At 41.7% G+C, this 26493-nt stretch overlaps 1 protein-coding gene across 1 annotated transcript in view; it reads right to left on the bottom strand.

Annotated features, from left to right (window-relative positions):
• Positions 1 to 15005: 15005 nt before the first annotated feature.
• Positions 15006 to 26493, bottom strand: part of GREM2 (gremlin 2, DAN family BMP antagonist) — a 73432-nt gene continuing 61944 nt past the window's right edge. The window contains exon 2 of the mRNA XM_006031828.3: positions 15006 to 15575. Coding sequence (XP_006031890.1) covers positions 15071 to 15574 — 504 coding nt within the window. The 5' untranslated portion in view covers position 15575 and the 3' untranslated portion in view covers positions 15006 to 15070. The remainder of the gene's footprint in view (positions 15576 to 26493) is intronic.

Below are 26493 nucleotides of genomic sequence, written 5' to 3'. Positions count from 1 at the left end.
AAATCAGGTTTTTAGTCCCAATGATGAAGATGTCATCTATATATCTCAGGTATAGCATGGGTGTGATGGTGCAGTTCATGTGGAATTCTTCTTCTTCTTTGCAATTAATCCATTTATCATCGACTGCAATGGTAAGTTCAGTGCTTAAAACCCCATGTGAATCTTGGTAATTCTACGGTTACAGTTCAGCTGAATGGGGGGTTTGAGGTACTACAGTTTGGAGATTGTCACCTATAGTGCCAATTAGATGGCATTCGGGTGCCTAAGCTCTTTTTTGGATATAGCCCTAAACTGCCAAAGGGACTTAGAGCTAGACCCTAATTACAGTTTAAGGTACCTAATGGAACAAAACCCACTAATATGCCTAGATTTGCTCGATGTCTCTGTTATAAGAATAGCCCTATAAGTGTGCACTTGGCCAGCTACCGCTCATGTTAAGAAATAACCCAGACTGGCTACCTTAGCATCTCACTTCTACCTATGCTCTTTTGTGATTGGCTGGGAGATGCCTATACTACACCTTCATTCCCATTTTTTTAAGTGAGGTCAGTACACACCTGGTAACTTGTGATCTTAGAAAAATGGGATCTCTAAGGGCATTTGGTTCAAGCCCCTGCACAAATTCAGGAAGGAAGTCAGGCTGATCAGCCTATAATTTCTTAGGTCCTCCTTTTCTAACTTTTTTAACAGGGGCACTAGGTCCTTTGGAAACTTGCCTGTCTCCCACTAATTTGTAAATATTATTGCCAATATTTCCAGGATCATTTAAAACAGTTCCATCAGCATCCTGGAATGATCTTTGTGAGGCCATGCCGACTTACATACATTCAAAGTAATAAAAAGCATGCTACTGCTTTCTTCAGCTATTGTGACCCTAAACCTTTCTCCCGCTTTACCAATATTAATTTTGTTATCTGTCTGGTTGCAGCTTATTTGCTCCGTGAAGCAAGTAGCCATTGAGCAGCTCCACCTTCTTTGCATCTTCTGGTAATAGCTCACCCAGGCACTTAAGCAGTGAACCCATAGCTTCTTTGAGCTTTATTGTCTATCCAACATACTGATAGAATCCCTTTTGCTTGTTTTTAACATGTTCACCAGGTGTAACTCTTTTTTTTTAACCTTGTCATTACTTGCTATTGCTTGATATACTCCCTTAGTGACATCTCCTGCTTTCCATTGCCTGTACACTTTCCTTCTGTTTTTGAGGCATTTGTGAAGTTCCTTTTGTTAGGCAGATAAGTCTCCTACCGTTCTTAAATTGCTGCTATGTTCAAATAGCACCTTCTTGAGCTTCCAATGCTATGCCCTTTAGAAACTGCTAGCCCTTCCTTTAATCCCTTCATGGATTAAATACATGGAGTTATACTTACCATTTCTCAAGGATGTGGTGTGGAAAATAGAAAAGAGTCCAGTAAGGACACCACTAATGGAATCTTTCCCACCTAAATTAAACCTTCTCCTATACAAACTACTGCTACTGTCCTTGAGGACTGAGATATAGAGTTGGAGATAGGAGTTAATCAGAAACTCCATTAAAGGAATCTTCACCTGCATGATCTAGATCCTCTCTCTATATAAACTCACTCTCTCTGTCTGTCTCTCTCTCTCAAAAAAAAAAAAAAAACAAAAAAAAGAGAGAGAGAGATCAAGGGCTGTTTCCCATCCATTATACCCAATAATCCAGAAGGTAGAGGACACATTTGGTAGGCCTACCAACTTTCAAATCCTCCACCTGACTAATTAGGAGCAGAGACTTGAATGCCAGAAAGTGTCTTAATCACCAGGCTATTCTGTAATCTTGGTGGATGGTGGGGGAAGGGATGCATTTCTCATTTGGAAGCTGTTCACTTGGTATAATAATTAAATATTCATTATAGAGAAACATGAACCTGACTCTCCCACAATCTCAAATAATGACCATGATCACCAGGCTATAGAGTCAGCCAGACAGTCTCTCTTGCTCTCTAGTCCAATAAATATTTAATTGTTTATACAAAGGAGAGACTAAGACAGTGAAATACTTAATAGCTTGGCAGGTAGCAACAGAGGTGACTTCGTTTCAATACCTGCTCCAAATATGACAGTGAGAGTGTAAAATAAGGCTTCCAATTGAATGCCTTAACTCCTTGGATGTTGTGTAAAATGAACAGTGACAAAACATCTCATTCCTAACCTGATGGGCACACTACAAGAATGCCTACTCAGTCTTGACCCCCATGTCCCTTAAGTCAGGATACCAGCTCAGACATTGAATTTGAGACTCGTGCATGAACCTGAGCAGTTCAGTAGAATTAAGACAACATGCAAGTTAAGGTTCTAAGTGGCACTTAAACACTGGATTGAAGTACCTTTGAAGGTAGCTAATGAATCAATTTGCTCATTATCTGCAGCATGAAAGTTCTCCTGCAGCAGTTAATGGGGCTTGGAGCCTATACTTCTCTTTTGTAGAATTACATATCATTTTACATTTCAAATAGTGTTAATTGTATTACATGGAGGGGAAAAGTCAGGATGGTCATAGAATATGTGTCAACTGAAGTACAGAAAGCTCTATCATAAGAGGTGGGGGGGAGAGGTTGAGACGCTAAGAAAACATTGATTGGTTTGTTGTCAATATTTGCAAAGTCAGCTGCTTGTCTACCAGGAATACTGCAGCTAAAATTTCCAGACTTAGTTCAACACAAGAATGACACATTACCCACCATTATTTAAGCAAATAGCATCATTTTAAATCATGGCTTTCATGCCTCAGATGCAGATGTGGCTCATTGAGAATGAGAATTCCAGTGTGGCTTTTATAAGTAGCTATAAAAGGCTTGTGTTGTTTTCCTTTACAAATTGAAACCTTCAGGAAGCCTGATACTTTGGTGGTTATGTGCCTTGTGATGATATTTAAATCTTACATAGCACTTTTCATCCTTATTGCTTCAAGCACTTCACAAAGCAAATTATTAACAAACCCAATTTACAGATGGAAAAACTGAGATACACAGTGCAAAAGTCTTATGGAGGGGACAGGGATAAAGTTGAAACTTAATTAGTACAAGGCAACTTTGTCCACTTTACTTAGAGGACTGTAATTTCCTTTAGCTTAATTGGGAGGGAATACATAACAAGTCCCAACATCATTTGTTATTGACAAGGAAAAGGTATACACGACTGGGGCTGAGGAAATGTACACTATTTAGATGCTTGTTAAGGGTGGTAGGTGCTAGGAAATCTGTCTATAGTTCATCCAAGTTCAAGTTCCAATAGGGACAGTATGTGGATCATTCACATTTGAATGCTGGTGTTTTATTTTTGTTCCTTTTTGGAAAGGAAATATTAAGGCTAAACTTTCCATTATGAAAGCATTTATAAATGCAACTCTTATTGTAATCAATGGGGTTTTGGCTCCTATGGAAGCTTAGATCATCAAAAGCTACTTATGTCCTATTTTTAAAAAAATGACATGTGCACTTCTGAGAATCTTACCAGAAATCCAATTGATAGTAGTTAAGTCAAGTTACTTTCAAAATAGTACTGAATACCTTTAAAATACTTCAATTCTACATAACACGTGACTCTGCTTGAGACCTCATGTTCTGCAACCACTGGATTCACCAATTATTATGAAATGCTTGCAATGCACTGCTTTTTGGAGAAGTGTTCCATCTATGATACTTTAAGACCACTGTTACCCTTGGCAATGCATAGAGGATGCACCCCCTGATATTGGCGGTGCACCCCCTGAAAGAAGCGCTGCTGTTGCTGCCGACACCACCTGTTGGCAGTCACCGCTTGCCACTACCCCCACCCTCCCCACTGCTGACACCGCCACGGCCGCCTGTGGGCAGTTGTCATGCCCTCCCAGCCTCCAGGGGCACACATCATTCATGACCATTCCATTAGTATATGAATATCTGACATACATCCAGTATTGTATATATGCTCCCAACACGCCAATGTTGTAGAGAAGTCTGAGGGCTGGGTGAGCTTCAGAAATGTGAGAAATGGTCATCACTGATTCTTTCTGAAATCACAGGCAGCTTGCCCACCAAAAATAGCTATGGGTTTGCCAACATTACAGTTGTGTACCTGTAACTAGTTAATAAACAAGTTAACTACCTTGAAGTAAAACTTGTCTGGAAACTCCTTATTTGTTTTTTCCTGGCTACATTGATAGTTTATTTTGGGCTGATCAGGCATTAACTCAAGGTACACAAGGTACAAGTGCAGACATCCTCTGAAAGAAGCTAACATGTCCCATATTATAGTCAGCCATTGCACAATGACAGGATATAGCTTCTTCCCTTGCTCCCCATGCTCCCAACTTGGCACAGATTACATTTTGTTGCAGCCAAATATCCAGGCCTAAATTCAAATGTGCCTAAGCAATGTTGGATCCTATGCCCTGGAAGGTAAGTGGCTAGGGAAAAGAGTGACTTCAGGTATAATTACATGTTCCATTTCAAATATGTTACATGCTCCTGTAACAGATGAGTCCACCCATTTAGGCAGGAAAAGATGAGCCAAGTGCCCTCTAAGCATTGCAGAGAGAATTCTCCTCAGGTGAAGATTTTCTCCAGCTGGCGTTAGGCAGTTCATGTTGTTAGTCTGCTCTGCAAGGCTAATACCTGCCATTTGCAGTCTTCTAGTATCCCAGTAGGCACTGCTTCCAGCTCATATGGGACCTCTCCCCCCTGCCCCCTCTGCCCTTATGGACTGGCTATCATAGTGAACTCTACTGTCCTGGATGGACAGCTGGGCAGCTGCAGGTGAGGTGAGAAGGGGGTGACCATGGGGAGAGGGGGTAGAGAACAGGGGTTAAAGGGGAAGTGGGGCAGGAAGTGGGGGGAGGGGGCAGCACAGGCAAGATCTGGACATGTGGAGGGCAATGCTGGCCAGATCCTGGCATGTGCAAAATCTGAGCAAGAAGGCTTGGCAGGTCCTCATCCTGGAGTAGAAGAGGCTGAGATGGGCAGGCACGGAGCAGGTTTGACAGCTGTTAGCCATGTTCCTACTTACCAGCTCTGTAGCATTATATCAGAACTGTGTACCTTAGAGATAATAGTAATATGTGACTATTTACATTGTGTGTTAACTTTTACACTGCCTACCATTCTTTACATGCGTGTGCTAACTGTTGTATACCTACACCTGAAGAAATGAAGGCCCTTCTACTTTCTAGTATGGTTGCATATTCATTCGAGTACTTAAGTTATGCAGAGAATGGGACATCCAGGTTCTAGCTTCCTTTGCACATGGGAAGGCATATCAGATCTATTTAAGTGCCAGAACTATTAGTCTTTCTTTTCAAGTAGCATCTAACTACTCTTTGACACTGGAGGAGGATGGCAATGCTAATTATGGTCTTAGCTGAATAGTCTAGCCCTATGCACTTGTATAGGGACTGAGAGATGCAAGTTCCAGCCCCACTCCCAAACCTCTCTCACTTCCCACAAAATGCCCTTCCCCTTCCTGTGGAAGTTGGACCACTGGGGTTTCCAAGAAGGAAAGAAGCATGGAGCCAGAAGGAATGTTGCTCAGTGACATGGGTGCTTCTCTGAAATGGAGGGAGTCTTGAATCTTGGTCTCTGGTGTTTCTAACTAAGTAGCCCAAAATTTTCACTTAGCTAACTAATTTCTTGTATGTAGGTGTCACTTACCTGCATAAAAGTCGAGGTGGATTCAGGCAACCATTTTTTCTTCCATCTTCCTAACAGGATTCATTTTATTCCTCTGCCTCTTTCTACAATGGAAAGTCAGTTAGATAACAGTGTATACTTCCTCCACTGTTCCACAGTAATAGGGCAGATGGTTGGGGTGCCACAGCTAGAGGTCAGTTCTTAGCAGAATAGACAGAACTGCAGACAGTTTGTCTTGCTCTGCCTAAAGTCTGTTGAAGCAGCTAAGGGGAACATGGGAACCAAACAGATGACAAGTCACGGATGCTGGCTACATGATTCCTTCTTTCCCAGAATACATGTAGGAGTAGCATGATCTGAGCCACTCCACCTAGACAACATTAGAAGAGCTCAAGTCCAGTGAAGCATAACATAATAACTCACCTTAAAACATAGTTGACACTAAAAGGAAAAAAAAACAACAATAGTATTTTAAACCAATGGCTATTTTATAAGTTTGTGGCAAAGGAAGAATGGAATGATGGGTGATATTTCATGGTAGTCAGTATTATAGTCAATGTTGCAGTTAAATTATTCTTATTGCTGTGGAGTGTATGCCCCTTTGCTCCAATTAAAACTTCTAATCTTCATTTTCACCATTTCTAGTCTTTGTTCTTCAGATCAAAACTACAATTTTGGACCAATTTTAGACAAAAACTACGTGGCCCACTGCCCGCTTCCTGAGACCTTTCATTTAAGAACTTTAAGTTGTAAGTGTTGTAGTGATGCTTTAGCCATGATGGTCCAAGAAATCTGTAAGAGGCAAAGATTTTTGTGGGTAATAGACTAAGACAAGAAGTTATCTTAGCTATGCAATAACCTATATCACCCATTCTTGATTCTCACATATAACTTAAAGGTTTGTTTTGAATCCTATGTAAGATTGACCAGTACAGAAGTTTGCAAATGAAGGCATCAGAATTCCAGAGTGGAGACCGGCACTTCTAGGAAACAGGAAGGGAAGTTATCCTTGGAACTTTTGCTATTTACTATTTTTCAACTGGAAAAGACATTTTCCAAATTCAAGTAAATCTGTGCCTACTGTCTTGAATAGGTTATCATAACAGCAGTTCTCTCTTCTGCATAGAATGGGAACTCCTTAGGTGAGTCAGGAACCATATACCACTAATACCTAAATGGAGATTTTTCTTGAGTTCAAGTGGCAAGGACCATTTCTTTTTGAAAGAGGAGGATTTGCATCTGTAGTTGCTTTTAACAGGATGTTATAAATTACTACAATATAAAGAGAAACTGGTGCTCTTTGGATGCTTTTTGACTTGTATAGCTTTTCATTAAGGTGGTCTAATTATTTCATATAAATATATCAAAGTTAACCTAGAGCTAGGTGCTGATCCATGATGCAATTGATGCCAGTTTTTTGTTGTTTTTTTGGGGGGGGGGAAGGGGGGGAGTTTTTTTATTCAGATTACAATTTTTACTTGTTTCCATTTACATTAGTTAGTTATTACTAGTATGAACTTCTAGAGAAGCATGAGTATGGCCAAATAAAAAGTTCTGTCCATATATAAATTCTGTTACCATTATCAGAAAGAGATTAGTTCTACAAGATATTCTCAATTACCTGCATACCTGTAGAATTACATTTTTTCTCTAGTGCGTTAAAACAAAACAGAACAAAACCTTTCAAAAGGTGGTTATTCTGTTCAATTTGGGTACATCATCACTGGTTTCATTTATCTTTATGGGATTTTTGCACTACAAAGTGTCATGGGCACTGCATAGTTTTGGTTACTACTTTGAAAAAAAAAGTCACATGCTGGCCACTGTGGCATCTGCTGCAAAGCATCCTCTAGCCAATCCCCAGTCAGCACCTGCTTTGGTAGCAATCCACTACTCTCCCTCCCCATCCCCAATCTAAGGCAGATGCAGTGTAAGTAAAGAGAGAGAGCAAACAGGGCAGTTTGCAAGCAGTTCACAGGAAGCAAGAGGAGGAAGGGGAAGAGGAGCCAGGTACCAAGCACCAAATCCTGCTCTGGGAATGTAAATTAAGTGCGGCTTCTGTTTGGCTTGCTGAGTGTTTGGGTGTATGATCTGAGCACCTGGAAGTGCTACTAGCTGGGTGCTTGCTGCCTGTGCCTGACAAAAGCCCTAACAAGGGGCAGAGCTAGTCCAGGCCCAGGAGAGTATAAAAGGAGATGGCAGGTCAGTTTGCCACCCCGCTCTTTGAAGGGGAGCCTTTATGGTAAGCTCTTTCTTTCATTAACAGTAACATATTTATTAGTAGATAAAATTCAGCAATTAGACCAATGCTTAAGCCCTGTTAAAAGACTTGTTTAATTAGAGTCTAGCATAAGGAAAAGTTTGCTAGAGAGCTTGCCTGGAAACTCTCACCTTCCTTCACTGTAAGTGTGGTGAAAGGAAGCAGGTTAGCAGGGAAAAGGGAACCTTCTGGGACCAAGGAGTAATGAACAGGTCATCTTATGGGGGCATTTGCTAATGAAGGTCTACTTGGAAAAAAGGGCAAGAAGAGAGAGGCAGTGGATTACGGGACCCAGAGAAATGGCTAAAGGACATATGCAATGCCAGAGCCACTGCCACTGTCACTTCCAACTCCTCCTCTGCTTGCACCTGTGAGGTATCTGTCCAGGCAAGACAGCTCACTGTTGAGGCTTCAGCCCTGGTCCCGGTTTGGTGCTGTGGAGACTGTGACTTGCAGGTTCCTTCCAATAACAGCCAGGTGGAGGAGTGCTTGTGATATGAGCAGTGCCTCCTGATGGTATCCCTCAGGGTGCAGGCAAGAGAGCTATGGGAGGAGGTGGTGAGCCTGTAAAAATATCCTCTACCATAAGGACTTCATTGATCCAATGCTAGAGGAGACTTCCAGCAGTGAAAGGACTGCCAGAGGCAGCTCTAGAGAAGGAAAAGGACATGAACTCCCAGGAAGGTGGAAGCTGGAATTTTTTTACCTCTGGCAGCAAGCAGAAGTCTTCATTTCCACCTGCAGCAGTTTGCCTGGAGAACAGATATGGAGCCTGAGCAACAGAGGAGGAGGATTGAGACCACTGTCACTAAGCAAAAGCTGTAGGTGGTGCTGGTTGGAGCAGGGGATGGAGGCATCCATCTGCTGGCCTGAGCTGTTGTCTTGGGAGGTCTGCTGCTTGCCTGGAGCCCAGATCTGAGATGCCATGGAAGGATTACCAAGACTCATCCAGTCCTCTGACTACTAGCATGGGGCTTATCCATGCGGGCATGAATGATACTGCCAGAGGGGACCTTGAGCAGATCACAAGTGACTACAGGGCTCTGGGGTGCAAGAGTGAAAGGGACGGGGGCTCAGGTGGTATACTCTTCAGTCCTTCCAGTCAAGGGGAAGGGCCCAGGCAGAAGCAGACACATTCTGCAAATCGATGCATGGCTCTGGAGGTGGGGTCATCAGTAGTTTTAGGTTCTTTGACCATGGGATGTTCTAAGGAGGAGACAGAATCCACCTGATAAAGAGAAGGAAGAGCATCTTCAAAAGCAGGCTTACTAATCTAGTGAGAGGGGTTTTAAATTAGGCTCACTGGGAAATGGAGACCAAAGCTCTGAGGTAAGTGGGGAAGCGCATGGTGACTTGTAGGAAACTCAAGCAGGAGGGGGAAACAGGAGAGGCCTTCTCATTCTTCCTGAGAAAGTAGGACAATCAGCTTGTTACCTCAAATGTCTGTACACAAATGTACAGAGCCAGGGAAACAAGTAGAAGAACTGGAAGTCCTTGCACAGTCATGGAACTGTGACATGATTGGAATAATAGAGACTTGGTGGGAGCTTGCATAACTGGAGCACTGTCTTGGATGGGTACAAATTGTTCAGGAAGGACAGACAGGGGAGAAGAGGAGGAAGAGTTTCACTTTATGTAAAAGAGTTGAATGATTGCTCAGAGTTCAATGATTGCTCAGAGCTCCACTATTAAACTGGAAACGCAAGCAGGAGGGGGAGAGCAACAAGGGTTATGTTGTAGCAGGTGTTTGCTATAGACCACTAGGATGCAGTGAATGAGACTTTCTTCTAACAGCTCATTCAGGTTTCCTGATCACAGGCCCTGGTTCTCATGGCGAGGGCCGTCAATCACTCTGATGTGCTGGGAGGACAATACTGTAATGCACAGGGAATCCAGGAAGTTGTTAGCAAGTGTTGGGGACAAATTTCTTGTGCTACTGTTAGAGAGGCCAAGTAGGAGCTGTGTTCTTTTTCACCTACTGCTCACAAACATGGAGGAATTGGTGGAGAATATAGTAATGAATGGCAGCTTGGGCAGTGGCAACCACAAGACGATTGAATTCAGGTTCTTAAGGAAATGGAGGAAGAAGAGCAGCAGAGTAAGGACCCTGGACTTCAGAAAAGCAAACATTGACTCACTGAGGTAATTGATGGGAAGGATTCCCTGGGAGGCCAGCCTGAGGGGGAAAGGAGTCCAGGTGAGCTGGTTGGATTTTAAAGAAACCTCACTGAGGGCACAGAAATGAACCATCTTGATGCACAGGAAGACTAGCAAGTATGGAAGTACATTAAACTGGCTAAGCAAGGAACTCTGTTTAGTGAGCTAGAATGAAAAATGGAAGCTTACAAGAAGTAGAAACTTAGACAAATGATTAGGGAGGAGTATAAGAGTATTGCTCAGGCATGCAGGGATGAAATCAGGAAGGCCAACGTGCAACTGTATTTGCAGCTAGTAAGGGTTATGAAAAGTAACAAGAAGGGTTTCTACAAGTACAGGCCAGGCAACCCCTGCTTAGTGTAGTTTCACATAGCACTATTTCACTATAGCACTCATTTTAAATTCATACCTGATTCCACTTAGCGCTAAGCAAGTGTTGTTATAATGCTCCATCATGTGGTGCCAGAGCAGCTGGCAGATGGGTTGGGTGGGGGGAGAAGTGGCGGCAGTGGGTGGGAAAATGGGGAAATGGAAACGGCAGACAGTAAGTGAGCAGGTGGGGGTGAGCGTTGGGCCCATGCTGGTGCCCCAGGGCCAGGGACAGCAGGGGTTCAGGGCAGGTGGCAGGAGCACGGTGTGCAGTCTGACGGGCTCTATGGAGCCAGGCTGAGCTGTACCAGGAAGGAGAAGGAGGACCCAGGCTGGAGTGACTGCAGCTGTGGCCATGACCTCACCACCACTCCGCATGGAGGTGACCAATAGCACTGCCTCCATGGCCAGGGCCCAGGTGGGCGGCAATGGTACAGCACCAGACAAGGTGGCCCTGAGCAGGTAACAAATTATATTTATTTACATTAATTCCTATGGGAAAATGAGTTTCGCTTAACGCTGTTCTGCTTAACTCTCCATTTTTCCAGAACCACTTAGGAGTGCTAAGTGGGGGGGTTGCCTGTATGCCGGCAACAAAAGAAAGATAAGGGAAAGTGTTCAGTGGGGAGGCAACCTAGTGACAGATAATGTGGAAAAGACTGAAGTACTCAATGCCTTTTTCACCAAAGACTTCACAGGCAAAGTCAGCCCCCAGACTACTGCCCCTGGGAGCACAGTTTGGGGAGGAGATGAGCAGCCAGCACTGGTGAAAGAACAGATTAGAGACTATTTAGAAAAGCTGGATGTGTACAAGTCCATGGGGCCTGATGCAATGCATCCAAGGGTGCTGTGGGAGTTGGTTGATGGAATTGCAGAGCTCCTGGACATTATCTCTGAAAACTCATGGTGACTGGGAGAGCTCCTCCCTTAAGAAAGGAGAATCCAGGGATGCAGTCAGTTTCACATTAGACCCTGGAAAGATCATGGAGCAGGTCCTCAAGGAATCTATTTCTAAGCACTTGGAAGAAAAGAGGGTGATTACAAACAGTCAGCATGAATTCCCCAAGGGCAAGTCATGTCTGACCAACATCACTGCCTGCTATGATGAGAAGACTGGCTCTGTAGATGTGGGAAGAGCAATGAACATGATATACCTTGACATTAGAAGGGCTTTTGATATGGTTGCCCCCAAAATTTTTGCAAGCAAGCTAAGGAAGTACAAGTTGGATGAGTGGATTGTAAGGCTGATAGAAAACTGACTGGATGGTCAGACTCAAATGACTCAATGTCATTGCAGCTGGTATCATGTTAAGTGTCCCGGGGGTCAGCTGAGGGGCTGGTTTTGGTCAGGATCTTCATCAGTGACCTGGAAGATGGGATGGAGTGAATCCTCAGCGAGTTTGCAGGTGACACCAAGCTGGAGGGTGTAGTAGATAAGTTGGAGGGTAGGCTAGGATTCAGAGGAACTTAGATAAATTGGAGGATTGGGCCAAAAGAAATCTCATGAGGTGCAACAAGGACAAGTGAAAAGTTGTGCACTTTAGATGGAACAAGCTCATGCACTGGTATAAGCTGGAGACTGACTGGCTAAGTAGCAGCTCTGCAGAAAAGGACCTGGGTTACAATGAATAAGAAGATGAATTTGAGTCGAGTGTGCCCTCATTGCCAAGAAGGCTAAAAGCATATACTGGGCTACATCAGTAGAATTGCCAGCAGATTGAGGGACGTGATTCTTCCCCTCTATTTGGCACTAGTTAGGTCACATGTGGAGTACAATGTCCAATTTTGTACCCCCCTCCTGACCACAACAGAAAGGATGTGAACAAATTGGAGAGAGTCCAGTAGAGGGCAAGAAAAATGGTTAAGAGGGCTGGGGCATATGCCTTCTGAGGAGAGGCTGAGGGAACTGAGCTTGGAAAGCTCTCTCATGAGGAGGTAGTAAAGCACTGGAACAAGTTACTCAGAGAGGTTGAAGAATCTTTATCCTTGTAGGTTTTTAATACTCAGCTAGAGAACGTCTTGGCTAGGAATATATAGCTGAGGATGGCCTGCTCTGAGCAGGGGGTTGGACTAGATGACCTCCTGAGATCCCTTCTAACCCTCATTTTCTATGAATCTATGATTCTGTACTTCCCCTTCTCACATCTAAACCAGGTGAGTAATTTAGGGGAATGCTGAGCCACAGTCTTGTTCCTACCTGCTCCCGAGGCAGTGTAACTCCCGCTGCAGCAGAAACAAGGACATTGAGAACCCAGAATAAGCCAGTAGAGCCCCACCTAGAACTTAGACACCGAACTCTGAAGCAAAGCCCGCACACCTGGTTACCGTATAACCCTAGAGTATCTTTATTTGTTCTATAATTTAATAGCAGACCTATAAAATAATTACATTATACTTATAGAATTTCATTTTGTTTTCATTTATAAAACAAAAATTAAATACAGTTTTAACCATTACAAGTTCAACTCAGTTTTTACATAAAAAGCCCCAAGAAGGAGCTTCATGCTGCAGCATATTTATTTTGCAAACCGGTGAGAAGCCCACATTGGGTGTAGCTTAAAGATAATAAGAATCCTTGCACATTTTACCTAAAATGATTTTTAGACTTAATACAATGAAGAAGGTACTAGGGCATTTTCTAGCTAGACCTAAATGCAAGGGCATGGTTTTAGGTGGCTTTTCTCCAAGGGTAGTCTCATAGCCCTGGAGTCTTAATGGATTGCAGGCATTCCTACCTCACCCTTTTTATTTTGATCAATAAAGTCCAACAGTCTGGATTTGGTAGTCCCCAATCTGTGGCTGGCTGGCATACAGCCAACAGCAGCAGCTTCTAAAGCCAGTGCTGTGCTAGGAGCTACACGGCCCTGACATTGTGTAACAAACACAGGCAACATAGCTGTTCATATAGCAGGGATAACATGCCTGCTCAACCCCATCCTCCCTGTGCCAATCCCCGTAAACCGATTGATGAGATCTAGGAGAGATCAGTACTGTAAGCCTCTTAAAGCAGCCTGTCTCACATAATGGAGAACTGTGCCACTAAACTTGTATTTGGCAACAGTCCTGAACACTTTAACCCCTTGGAGTGATCATATCTGAAGAAGCTGGCAGTGAAGAGCTCCATAGTAAGCTGGTTTAATTGAACAAGAAGTATTGTATGTGCTAAGCGCTGAGGCATGCAACAAGGTCACACTTGTCATTGTTATTAACTTGTATGCTCTTCAAATGTTTATTAGCAACCAGTTACTTTAAAGTTCTCCTCTTTAAAACACAGAAAATTAACTGAACTGGAACCTACTGAATATACAGACACACTAAACTCTGCCAAGTAAGTAACTTAGTATGATTGTAAATGAACTAAGAGAATCTACCAATACTGATTTATTATATCTTTATACCGAAAGTTAAATGGGTCAACAGTGCTTCAGAAATTACAACAGCTCATTCCCTCCCAGTTTCTATAGAAGTGTGAGCGATCCGTCCTCACTTCTATAGCAGTGACACATTCTTATGGCATTTACTAATTGTTTTGTCTTCTGACAACAGAAAAATTACTTGATTTCCATTCCGCATATGGAAAACACCAGTCCTAACTCCCAACAGTCTTAACTTGACTGACATGTATGGCAACTTTTGTGTTCAACTCAACAATGATTACAGTCTGTCTTATGTGCTACGGTGCTTTAATAACTTAAGTGAAACACAAACCCCAGCAGGCATAAATACAAAGTAATAACTGGATGGTGCACAGTCCTTTTTGGAGTTAAAAAAAAGTAATGTTGAATCTACTGAAAGCCCATTCAAATTCTGTCAGTTTCAAGTCAGGTGACTGACCTAGCACCCAAGTCTCTTCCTCAAGAAGCTTTAATCTAGCCTCCAGAGTTTCCACCACAAGAAACAAATATACATAGCTAGGTCTATAATACTTTAAACAGCTGTTTACTATAGCTAGGTTACAAAATAGACATTGCAGAAGAGACCATGTGTTTGATATATTCTAACCACAACAGCAAAGAACTATATCGTCAATCTATTGAAGCAAGTGTGGTGGCTGACCTAACACCCCTCGCCCCCTCCCTTGGTGCTTTTCTCTCTCACTCTTAAGCCTAGGACAGTTCATCATCCCACATTTCACCTTGTTTTATCACGATCAGGCTCTTTAGAGACTCTCACTTTCTCATAGTATAGTACTGGGTCCGGTCTCTGCATCACATAGCCTCAGACAACAGCACCAAGCGCTTCAAAGTGAAAAGTTCTGGACTGAAGACCGAGAGCCATAAAAAGATTCCTCCTCTTCACACAGAGGGTACTGGAGTGTAGGGCAGAGGGCTTTTTCCACATAGTGGAAATGGTAATGCCAGACTCAGCCATCAGTCACCTGGAAGATCAATCCCAAATTCTTGGAGCCTGCTCCACCCTTAAAAATTCAATAAGAAGATTACATTGGAGATAGATATACTGAAGCTTTATGGCAAGGTGCCTAATATAGCCCAGGATAAGCTTTATTTCCAGTAGGCAAGTGACAGAAATCCTTCCCTGCTGGAGAGATGCCTCCTGATAGAAAAAAAAATAACCAGCCCATAAGTGTGCTCATGGGAAAGGAGAGGCAACAGCAAATATGATGTGGTAACACCAAGCAGCAGCCACATCCTTGCTCTCATTGTTTGCTTGAGTTGAGGTTCACTGACATACACCGGCACTGCTTAACTTTCTGAATTTTCTTGAGTCGAAAAGGAGGATCCATGTCGGGACACTCCAGCTCCACCGTGAAGGAGGTAACCTTCTGAGGCTTGCAGAAAGCACAGGATTGAAAAGATTCTTCCTCCTTTTTCACATGCCGTGGGATATAGAATGAGTTGCACTGGCCATAGCAGAAGCGGTTGATGATGGTACGGCTTATACAGCCCTCCTCACTGACAGTCTGCCGCAAGGGTTGTGTTTTGCACCAATCACTTTTAAGATACTTCCTCTCAGTAACAACAAGGGCTTCCTGGCTAGAGGCCAGTACTTCTTTATTTAGGTGTTGCCGCCTTTCAGAGTTGTTGGTGCTGCTGTCTTTATATGGAGAGGGAATAGCTCCTGCAGGACGGTTTTTCCTGGTCTCTGTTACTCTAATGAAGGCTGCCACCAGAAAAATGGAAAAGATGAGTTTCCAGATCATCCTGCAACAATAATGTAAGTAATAGTTAGAAAATACATATATAAATACATGTTACCCTTATTTAATCTGAAAGGAGAGTTGCCTACTTTTTCAGCAGTTAGATATTATTCACCAAGTTTTCTAGCTAGCATCACCATACACTTTATGCACCTGCTTTAGAGGGAAAAATACATCTACTACCTGCTCTAATGGAGTTAAAACACCCACTTTGACCTCCTACATACATAGTTCTCCCAGAGATCTATCATCCATTAACTCCTTCACTGAGCTCAACATAAGATTTCTTCAATTACATGGAACCTCTCGGTGGAGTTGGGATACTAATAGCACTCAAGAGGCATCTAGTTTTCATAGAAACTGGGTAATTTCTAGGGTTCATTGGACCTCAAATGTGCCAGCCAGAACAAGTTTCTGGTCACTAGGAGGTAAGGCCAAGCTGAATATCCCTTGCTTTAAGACCTCACTATTGTTGTCTATTCGAAATCTGATGCTTTGACCTTTTTATTGGTCAAATGGAAAATGTCAGGGTACAAAAGTATATGCTAAAACTGATTGCTTTCAAGATTCAGGAGTCAGAGGAGCTCAGCCATTCCTGTGATCACTCACCTGCATAACCTCATTCAGAGAGGAAACAAAACAAAACAAAAAGGTTATATAACGTGAATTCTCCTGTCACTGGTTGAAGCCATGAGATCCAAGCCTTGTCAATTCCAACCTACAATACTTAGTCAATTTAGATATTAAGTAGTGTTTATCAAAGTACCCTCCTTAATATTATTTCTCAAGTTTCTTGGGTTTTATGATGCCTCCTTAAGAATAAATCCACATATATTGATGGGGTGGATCCAGTGGGTAACAAGCAATAAATTCAAGAGTACCACGAAGAAATATTTAACATAGTTAACCATACAGTATTCTAGGCAAATAGTTTAGTAGAACTGAAAAAGTAATAGGCTTTTTTATATGTAGAATTTGAAAAAAGATGTTAATAAACTTTACTGAGAAGATAGGAATAAAATATTTTGCAATGCAATGATTATTTAATATACATCTGTTGAGTTTCTCGGACATCTGTCAAGGTCAGAAACTGCCCACTGGATTTTGTGGACCAATATTTTGATCTAGTTGGCAACTCTTCCAAATTATCATTTCTCCTTAGAAAACAAGGTCACCTATACAGAGCTTAACAACATACCTGAGATATTCTTCCAACCTCCTACGTATAAGATAGGAGACTGGAGGAGAAAAGCACTGTTGGAGGTGAAGGTAATTCTGGATTTTCCAGACAAACAGAAAGATCCAGATCAAATGCCCTCTGCAGTGGTCAAGGCTGTCTACATGTCTACCCAGCATGCTCCCTGTGGCGGGCCAGTAGAGGGTGATCCTGCATTGAGCCACCTGCCTCACTACGTCAGACCACCTTCCAGAGGTATGCTTAAACATACCTCTACCAATGATAATGGACTGCAACTTAAGTAATAGCATGTAGTTAAAAAAATAACTTTTTTTCCAGAAAAGCTAAAAAATCTCTCTGAAAAAATAAATAGCCGCTTTGTCTCTTTACAACAGTCCAGAGATAAACAGTAACCATTTGTTTAATGTTATATAAATACATGTAGAGCATCCAAACACTTCAGGCACTTGGAATGTTGCACAAAGATTTCTGACAGGAAAGCTTAAAAAAAAGTTACAAAGCCATCTTCAAAGCCAGAGAGAGACAGAGACATTATTACTGAGAAGGTGGAAGAAGGGGTTATAGAAGTGGCAAGAGTCTTGATGTACTAAAACTCAGAGGTCCCCTTTTTATGATGGTGGGTGGAAAAAAAAGTACTGTATGAAGTCAAACCAGGTAACCTTACTTCTTGGGTAAGGTTATTATGGTTTATATCTGGAACTGGGAAGAAATACATCAACCCAGTCTTTGGATGATACACTTCTAAAAGGAAAATCAGAAACATTGCAGGGATAGTGTTACTAATTCTACAGATAACATGTTCTTTTGAGACAGTACTGAGGATCCAGCAAGATGCTATGAAAGCTGGGTTTTGCATTATATTTAAAGAAAGTCAACCTATGCTTAAATTAGAATGCCAGTAAGCATGTTGGTTTTCAAAGGTGCCAAGTGCCTATTGACAGGCCTGGGAACCATCAGGGCTTTAAATATATGTGGCCTATTTTTGCAATACTTAACTTTCAGCACACAAGTTCAAAAGTTTTGTCTGGAGTCCTTAAATGAAAAAAAAAAAAAAAAAGACTAGACTTGGCTTTGTTTGCAGGTATTATCGCCAAGACCATTGGATGTCAACCCTGGCATCCAGGCCAAAATCTAATCAGGTAATTAGTTTCAGTTGAATATAGTGTTCCACACTTCCTCTCAAACTGTTCTCATGTTATTCTGCACTGGTGGCTGAATTTCAGAACTAGGCAAAGTGAGTGATCCCTATTGTTCGTACATTCTCTACTTACACAAAAATCCCAACAATTGTAACTCTGTCTTAAAAATACACGAAGGAGAGATCCCTACAATCCAGTGTCCACTCCCCAGACTCTCAGCTTTATTTATTTTATTTAGGTAAACAATGTAGCTATGGCCGACCCCATTTTTGTTTGGGGATGCCAGATTTTTTTTCATTATAAGCTTTGGCTGTTCTGTTTCACATCTCCAGTCTTGACAAGAAAAAATGGCCTATGGACCCAGAGTCACATTTCAAGGCGCTTCCCATTATGAGAGTTAAGAGTTTAAAAAAGACTTACTGTCATCCTTCTTGCAACAATGCAAACCACAGAACTAACCTTAATGTACAATTAGTTAGAGATATCAAAATGGTGCCTCTTTTTCTTACTTTAATAAAATGGGTGGAACAGGGATTCTTTTCTACTGTAGGTTTCTGCCAGCCCTGTCAGCTCCTTGGCTGTGTCCATACGAGCCTGGCCATGCAGTATGTAGCACCGTAGATATGTCTGCAGCATCACACACTGCACATTCAGGCATTCCCTGCACTGCTCCCTTGCAGTGGGGACTGGGGGGGTTGACCCTGGGAAATCCTCGGGTTAAAAATAAAAACAGGAAAAGATGTGGGGCGGCACATATGGCAGCAGCACACACCACCAAAAACTGGAGCCTGGCTGGCTGGAGCCATATTCTGGCTGCTGGCCAGGTTTCCCGCTAGAGGACCGCCATGTCTACAGCTTCCCCAACCCCCAGGACTTCAGGTAAGGCTGCTGGGACTGGCACAGTTGCTGGCCCCAACCTCCCCCACCTCACCTAGGGTAACCAGCTGCACACCAGAGCATGCATGGCATGGGTTTTCCCCAGGGACAAGTAGCAGCAGCACAAGGTGTGCCACTGCTACTTGTTCCCGGGGAACCAAACATCTGCGCTCATCTGGACGTTGTCCTTGAGTCTATATAGAATAGAATGACATTACAGAAGCTTAAGAATTACTGAAATAGCTTCTTTGTGGGGAATGGAGGAGCCGTTTACTGGAATAACAAGCAAACAATTATTTGGTAAATGATATTTATATCCAATATGATATTATTGCTTAAAGCCAGCATTGTAAGGTGATCAGAAACTGAACTCTGAAGTACATGTTACTAAGTATTTCAGTAGTCAGGTTTGATTGCACTTTTTCCCCTATAATTTAATCTGCATCAAATCTGGACCTTTATATTTTTACAAAGTGCATTATTCTCCCCTAAACCAATAGGTAAAATGATTTCTAATCACAGGGGTGTCCTGGTAGAACCTCACTACCCTGAAAATTATCCTGCCACTCAGAGCCTGGCCAGCAGCTGGAGTGTGGCTCTGGCTGGCCAGGCTCCAGTTTTGGCCAGCATGTGCTGACCCTGCATGCACTACCCCACTTTTTTTTTGTGGGGGGGTGGTGAGGAGGGGAGGGGTTGACCCTGGGATCTTCCATAGTCAGAAAACCTCCCCATGCTTCTACCTTGCCGCATGAATGCCTGAATGTGCGATATGTGGTGATGCAGATGTATCTGCAGCCTGAGTGTTTATTTCCTACGATGACACACAAAATGAAGAGAATTCAGTGGAGGCACGAGAGAATCTTTAAGTTGGGCTAGACCAAAACTACAACAACAACATGATAAATATGTTTATCCTTATGTCGTTTTAAGAACTCATAATCTAGATGGCCGTCAACAATGGGCCACATTCTCAACCTAAGAGCCCTCTTACACCAGTAGCACAAATGTGAAATTCTTTGGATGTACTGGTCAGTTGAGACTTGCCTAGAAGATGGGATACTTTCAACCCACATTAAGGCAGAAAAGCCAGTGTTCCCAACACACTTGCTCATTGTATTCAGGCTCTTGTCAAAACGAAAATCCTCAGCCGGCATAAAGCTCCTTATCAATCATAGCCAACTCTTACTATTTAGAGCCCCCACCAGGCTGTAAGCATGCTTCAATGAAGGAGACAATTTAGCCCCATGTCTTTGACACTGAAACACAGCATAGTTGCATTTATATTGTATGCCCTCATTTTGGATCTCCGTAACATAGGGAAGCAATTTGGCTTCTTAAACTCACAGAAGTTTAAATTGTTATATATAACATATAAATATAAGTAAATTGTTATATATAACAAGTAGGGCTGAATTCCCTAAAAAGCTACAACATTCCATTGAAAATGGGTCCTTTCCTTTAATAAGAGAAGAAACCTCAATCATCATTACAAAACAGCTTTACAAATATAAGAAGCCTTGGATTTTATTGATTTTAAAGACAAATGACACCGAACCACGATTTCCTAACTTCAAATAAGCAAATGCAGCTTGTTAAGTCACAGACTCATCTTTTTCTAGTCATTATATGGCCATTTTGCAACTGATGGGAAGTAAGTGTAACAGGAACAAAACAAACTTTGAAGTTTTTGTGGGTATAAACACTCAGGAATACCCACGTCACCACAAACAGAAGCCATATTTTTAAACTGGAGGGTTAATTACATTTGAAAAACTGGAATCAAGAACAGTAAGGGCCATATAAACCTTTTTTTCTTCCAGTTTTGCTGCAGCCATGCTTTTAATAAGAGTCTTCCTAGGGATTTGCTACTTCAGAGTATGACATATGCATTATGATGTGAACTGCTGCTAAAGTTCTGATCTAATTTGAGAACACGAGTTGGCTACTAAGGTTTAATTGTAACTTATCTAAGCATTCAGTAAGGAAGTTATGTTGAGAAGCATGTCAAGTGCACTCCAAATAGCTGGACAAGAATTCTCAGTTTGCACATTATGCTGGATCTAGTTGGAAATATTCCAGTGGAACACATTCATTTCCTACCAGCTTGTCCACCTGACTCCTTAACAGCCCCAAAACCCATGACTTCCAGGTTTCTGTGCAGCCCAGTCAGTAGAATGGCATGATGTTGGGAATATATTCAGAGAACATTTCCTTGCCTGTGGTACCGTCCTCCTTGTGTCCTTCCTGGTTTTGACTGCTACTGTGGCCACATTTCTGTGAACAATTCTTACATTTTTTCTTCCTTACTACTAGACAAGAGAAAGATTTACAAGATCTCTAAGTTTTTACCGAACAGAAAATCCTATTCCAGCTCAACTCTATTTAGGCTTTATAGTCTGAAAGACATGATGTTGTGGCTGAGAGGACTCATGAAAGCCTTGATGAAATCCTTCAGACCGTAAGGACCTAGGAGCAGCAAGGTTTTATTCCATCTCCAGACCACCTTAGTGAGACCATTATTGGAATACTGCATCCAGTGCTAATATCAGCATTCATATGCTGCAAATTGGAAGAGACTCAGGGAAAAGCCACAACCCTTATTTGAAGCATTCAAAACCTGCTTTACAGTGCGACTAAAGAAGCTGCATATGTATAAGAGTGAAGGATACACACTTTATCACTGTCTGTAAACATATAAAATTGAAGAAGTACTTACAGGCAAAGCAAGAGTCAATGTCTGGAAAGATGAAGGTTGATACATTCAAGTGGAAAATAAGTTAAAAAGTTTTCAGAATGAAAGTAATCTGCAAGTAGACCATCTTATTTCAGGAGGTGGTGCCTTGTTCTCACCTAAGGCTGTCCAGCTGCTTAACAGGACTGGGCTGTGTTGCCTGGATGTTGCCTCCTCTGCAGGCCACACCACCCTCCTGCCAGAAGAGCAGCAGGAAAGCAGAAGCTGGAGGGCATAGAGGGCCTCCAGAGATGCTATCAGCCTTATGGGGAGAGCTGGTGATGGCAGCAGGAGCAGACAATGAAAGGTAGTGATGGCCCAGGGGAGTGGCGGCCAGACCTATGGGTAAAGCATAGAGAGCCAAGGATGCAAAGATGATGGGAACCCATGGGCTGTGAGTTAAGGCTTACAGGGCTTGATGGCCTCCTGTTGGACAGCCCTGTTCTATCTAGTAGTTAGGGATTATTGGGGAAAAAATTCTGTAGAACACAGGTAAGCAGACTAGGCCATCACAAATGCTCCCTTTGAATGATTATTCTGTAAGCATGTGCATAAGATCACCCACTCAACTAGCATTTGGAATTTATTCTAAAGAGGTTTTATTTTTATTTTTCCTTTGCCTGAGAACTAGAGTGGAAAAAGAAGTTACATGAAACAACCATATGCATCTTAGCACATGTGTATGGTATGTGTGGTCAGCTCTTTATGTTTTCACCTTCCATGCACATTTAAGATGGGGCACAAATGCTGCTCTTTGAAGACAAGCCAGATAATAAATTTTGAAAGAACAAATGCTACAAGTTGGCTTAAAGGAGGAGGGTGGAAAGCCAGGTGAAAGTACTCTGGGTTGTGCCAATAATTCACATATACAAACAAGTTTTAGAGGCAAAGTATTTGACATGAGTGAGGAAAGCCCCTGAAAGGATCCCTTATTTCATCTTGGGGACTTTTATGAAAAAACAACTTCCCCCCCAATTTTTTGAAGTTATACCAGTTTATGCTAGGAGCTGAGCGAGCCAGTATTTGGTGCATTTTAGATATGCATTAACAATAAGGTAATTTAAAAGACAATGTAGAGAAACACTAGTCCTGACACCATTTAGCCAACACAGTCAATTCTCCACTGTAGAAGACTGTCAAATACTATAGTCTGATTCAAAGGGACTGTTAGGTTTGAACAACCTTTGGTGACATACAATACAAGAAGAATCATGTTTCATATTGCAAGACATCAGTTGTCTGCAGTGGAGATAGATGAGAAACTCCAATCCCAGCCCTGTTCAGTAGAGTTTATTTCTTCAGGTACATGACTGTTAGTGCAGGGAAAACTAAAGTGCAAACCTATCTCTGATGCCAGAAAACCCCAGTTCTCTAGAGCATTAGGTCTTCCTTTATCAGATCAAAACTGTAACCTGAAGATCTCCTTTTATCATTAAATGAGCACCCATGGCTGCCTTAGCTTTTTAGTCAAGCAAGGTTCAGTCAGTTTTGAATGCAGCTGCTCATTTCATCATTGGCTAAAGTTAAAAAATCACATTATTCCTATGCTTCTCTTTTGACTGGCAACCTGCCAAGAAGCATATTGATTAAATATTTTATTACTGATCTACGGTATTAAGATTTCCATAGTGTGGGGCCCCTCTTATCTTGAAAACCACCTGAGCCCATGCTTTGCTTAATTTTTCTGAAGTAGTAAAGGAGGGATTTAGAGACATTTCTCATTTTTCAAGAGTGAAAATTGAGGAGAGGAGACCTGGAATTTCAGTGTTTGTCCATAATCCCACAGGCTTAAACTTAAGTCACAAAAGACTGTAAATGAAGTTAGAGTTTTGGAGAATTACCTATGGCTTGTTTTCTTTGGGCATATGTATGCAGACACAAATAGCTCCCTTGATACACAACTATACATCCCAAAGCTTTACATCTATATGACAGAGGCAACATTTAATGCTATCATTAGTTACCATGGAAGTTGCATCCATCAGCAGATGAAATTAAAGGAAATCCTTTTTCTCTCTCCCCCTTCCCTCCTTTTTAAGTTAGGTGGCATAAACAAAATGCAGAGATATGGAATGCCAGCAGAGTCTTATTGCCATTTATTTTACAGTAATACAGACTGTACTGCTACATACTACAAAGAATCCAGGAAATAAAAGCACAGAAAAATAACAAGAGAAATCATCCATACGTGCCTGGACAAATTTATCAAGAACTGTGCCTTTAGTCAAGAACTCTCTATTTAAACTGTCTGTGTTAGATGGCATCAGGTAAATGACAACTGACTTCTAGATTTTGGTTAGTACTGAACTTCTGAACCTGGATATAACTTCAGTGAGAGTGACTTATAGGTTTAGAGTAAGCCACAGACAAGTTTTTTCCAGATGAATAAATATGAATAGTCACAAACAGTGTGAGGTAACATACTCAGAAGTGTTTGATTTGTCATTAATACTGACAATGTGGTATTAGGAAAATCAAGAAAAACGCATGAAAAGCATGAAAGAAAAAACAGATTCGTGCTTGTTATCCATGCCTGTTGCCATCATTTTCCCTCAAGTGGGTTTTGGTGGAAAATGATTCCTTGGATATGTGAAAAGGTACTTCTGGGAAACGCACTGGAAATTTTCTTCTGTGAATCAAATGTAGGTGTCCCAGAAAACCTGAATAAGAGTTGATATTGGCTTCTGTTGTAGCCAGGAGAGCGCACACACCAACAAAGTCTCCCTATGTCTGAAGAAGGGCGTGTGCACCTGAAAGCTTGCAAAGAACAATTTTTTCAACTATTTAGTTGGTCTAATAAAAGATATCACATCTACCCAAAGAACCTTCTCTGCTTATGTCCTTAGACCAACATGGCTACAACCAACAACCCTGACTAAGGGTTGAAACACTTTAGCTTCAGGCCAAAAGTCGGAGGTAAACTATGTCCACAGTGAACTTTTTGTCTACAGTAGCAATATTAGTATATATTTAACTTCACTTTTAAGGTTGTGTGAAATATAGAAGGTGATCAGTTGGTACACTCACACTTGGTGAAGTCACAGAGAGAAGGGAATATTCAGCTGTAGCGAAACCAAGAGAGAAGTGATGGCTTGGACGACTGTTCTAGGTCAAATTAGACTCTGATCATTTCATCGTGTGAAAAGAAGGGTACCTAGTTCAATACTGGGATAAGAAAAGTTCAGCAATGGTTTCAGTGACTGTTATTCATTATTTCCTCACTGGACAATCAATACCCCAAAGAATATTTTTTCAGTGAATAATGTATGTTATTAGTATTCTAATATAAACTTAGTCCATCTGTCTCTCTGCCTGTAAAGCTGTTGGAGCACTCTGATTGGTTACTGAAACAAGAGTGTTACAGACAGGAGGTAACAGCGGTGGCACGGCGGAGTGCTGCCATGACGGAGGGGAAGGAGTAGGTAGGCCGTAAAGTTAGGAGCCTTTTTTGTTTTGTTTTTGTTATTCAAAATTCATCTGTCATTCCTGACAGGCAATTCGCTAGTTACAGTGTAACAGGCCTCAACCAAAAGTCAATGCCTGATTTTGGTGGGCACTGTTTAAAACAGAAACAACTTACACCCTCAAAGAGTTACAGCCTAAATAGATCAACAACAAATGCCATAGAGAAACAGAAATACAAAACAGTAAAATGACCTAGTCAGGATCACTGCAGGTCAGAGGGAAAGCTGAGAACCAGAATTCAGGACATACAAGTTCCAGCACAATGCCCTAACTTCTTGTCCATGTTGCCTTAATGCTATAGATCAGCGATTCCCAAACTGTGGGTTGTGACCCCCACATGAGGGGTCATGCTGAGGAAATGGGGCCATAAATGGGGTCATACTGAGGAAAAGTTTGGGAAGCACTGCAATAGATACTCTCCTTTTACCTACACAATCTAGATTCCCTGTCCTTTGGTAAGTCTCCTTTCAAGCTTACTATACTTCTATGTGAAATAGGAGACAGAGTATTAATAAATTAAGTCAATTTTCAAATTAGTATGCAGGAGTTTCATACTTTTATATCCCTGAAGTTTCCACCATATGCATATGCATAATTTACACAAATTAGCTTTCTTACTTCAAGAATTTCCCTGTGTTTTGCCAAGACAATGATAAATAGGACTGCTAAGGTGATGAAAGCTGTCTAGTGCCAAAACAAAACCCTCTACCCAAAGTACACTCTTGGTTTCTTAATGCCACGTTTGCCAAAGCCACATCAAGGAGAGCTTGTTAGCTTTCATTGTGTTCCTTATAGTATCATTCCCAAAATAAGGCATTTAGAGATCCATTTTAAGGCACTATGAGAGGGCTCAGAAAACTTTTAGCTGTTCTTTCTTTATAGATATAAAATGTAATACCATCTCAAGTCTATAGGTGGTATGTAATTTTTTCTAGCAGGTAAACTGAAGCTAGAGCAAGTGCTAAAGAAGTTAGGCTAACAGCTTAAATTGGAGTAATTTGGAGCTTTCCAGGTCACAACTTGGATCCTTGGCAGCCCCACTTTCAGGAGGTACTTGGATCAGCTCCAAGTATCTGGATGCTTAGCCTATTGTGGTATCAGACCCAGAGTGCCTCTAGCTGGGTAACAAAAAAGCTGAGGAATCAAAAACATGATCCATGTTCCTTTTTATATTGTTCAAACACTGCTGTTTACTACTTTGAGAAGCCTTCACATTTAAAATGTACAGCCTATGAGTACGATGGCTACACAAGTACATGCACTACAATAGTAAGTCTGCAGTTCCCCAGTGTTAATTATAACACTTAATTGCCAAAAAGACCGGTTCAGACTAGACGTGGTTGGGAATGTTTCAACATTTTTATTGGAAGATCCCAATTAATCAAACTAGAACTTTTCATGGAAAACAGATGATTCTTAAAATGCTTTGTTTCAATATTTTTTTCTAAAATATAAACTTCCAGTTGTCTTGCTAAAAATTGCTTCAAAATCTTTTAAAATATTCTAGGGGGGG

The sequence above is a fragment of the Alligator sinensis genome, unplaced genomic scaffold (genome assembly GCF_000455745.1).
Source record: "Alligator sinensis unplaced genomic scaffold, ASM45574v1 scaffold127_1, whole genome shotgun sequence".
NCBI lineage: Eukaryota > Metazoa > Chordata > Crocodylia > Alligatoridae > Alligator > Alligator sinensis.
The sequence above is the reverse complement of the archived record's forward strand: the minus strand, read 5'-3'. Positions and strand labels throughout refer to the sequence as shown.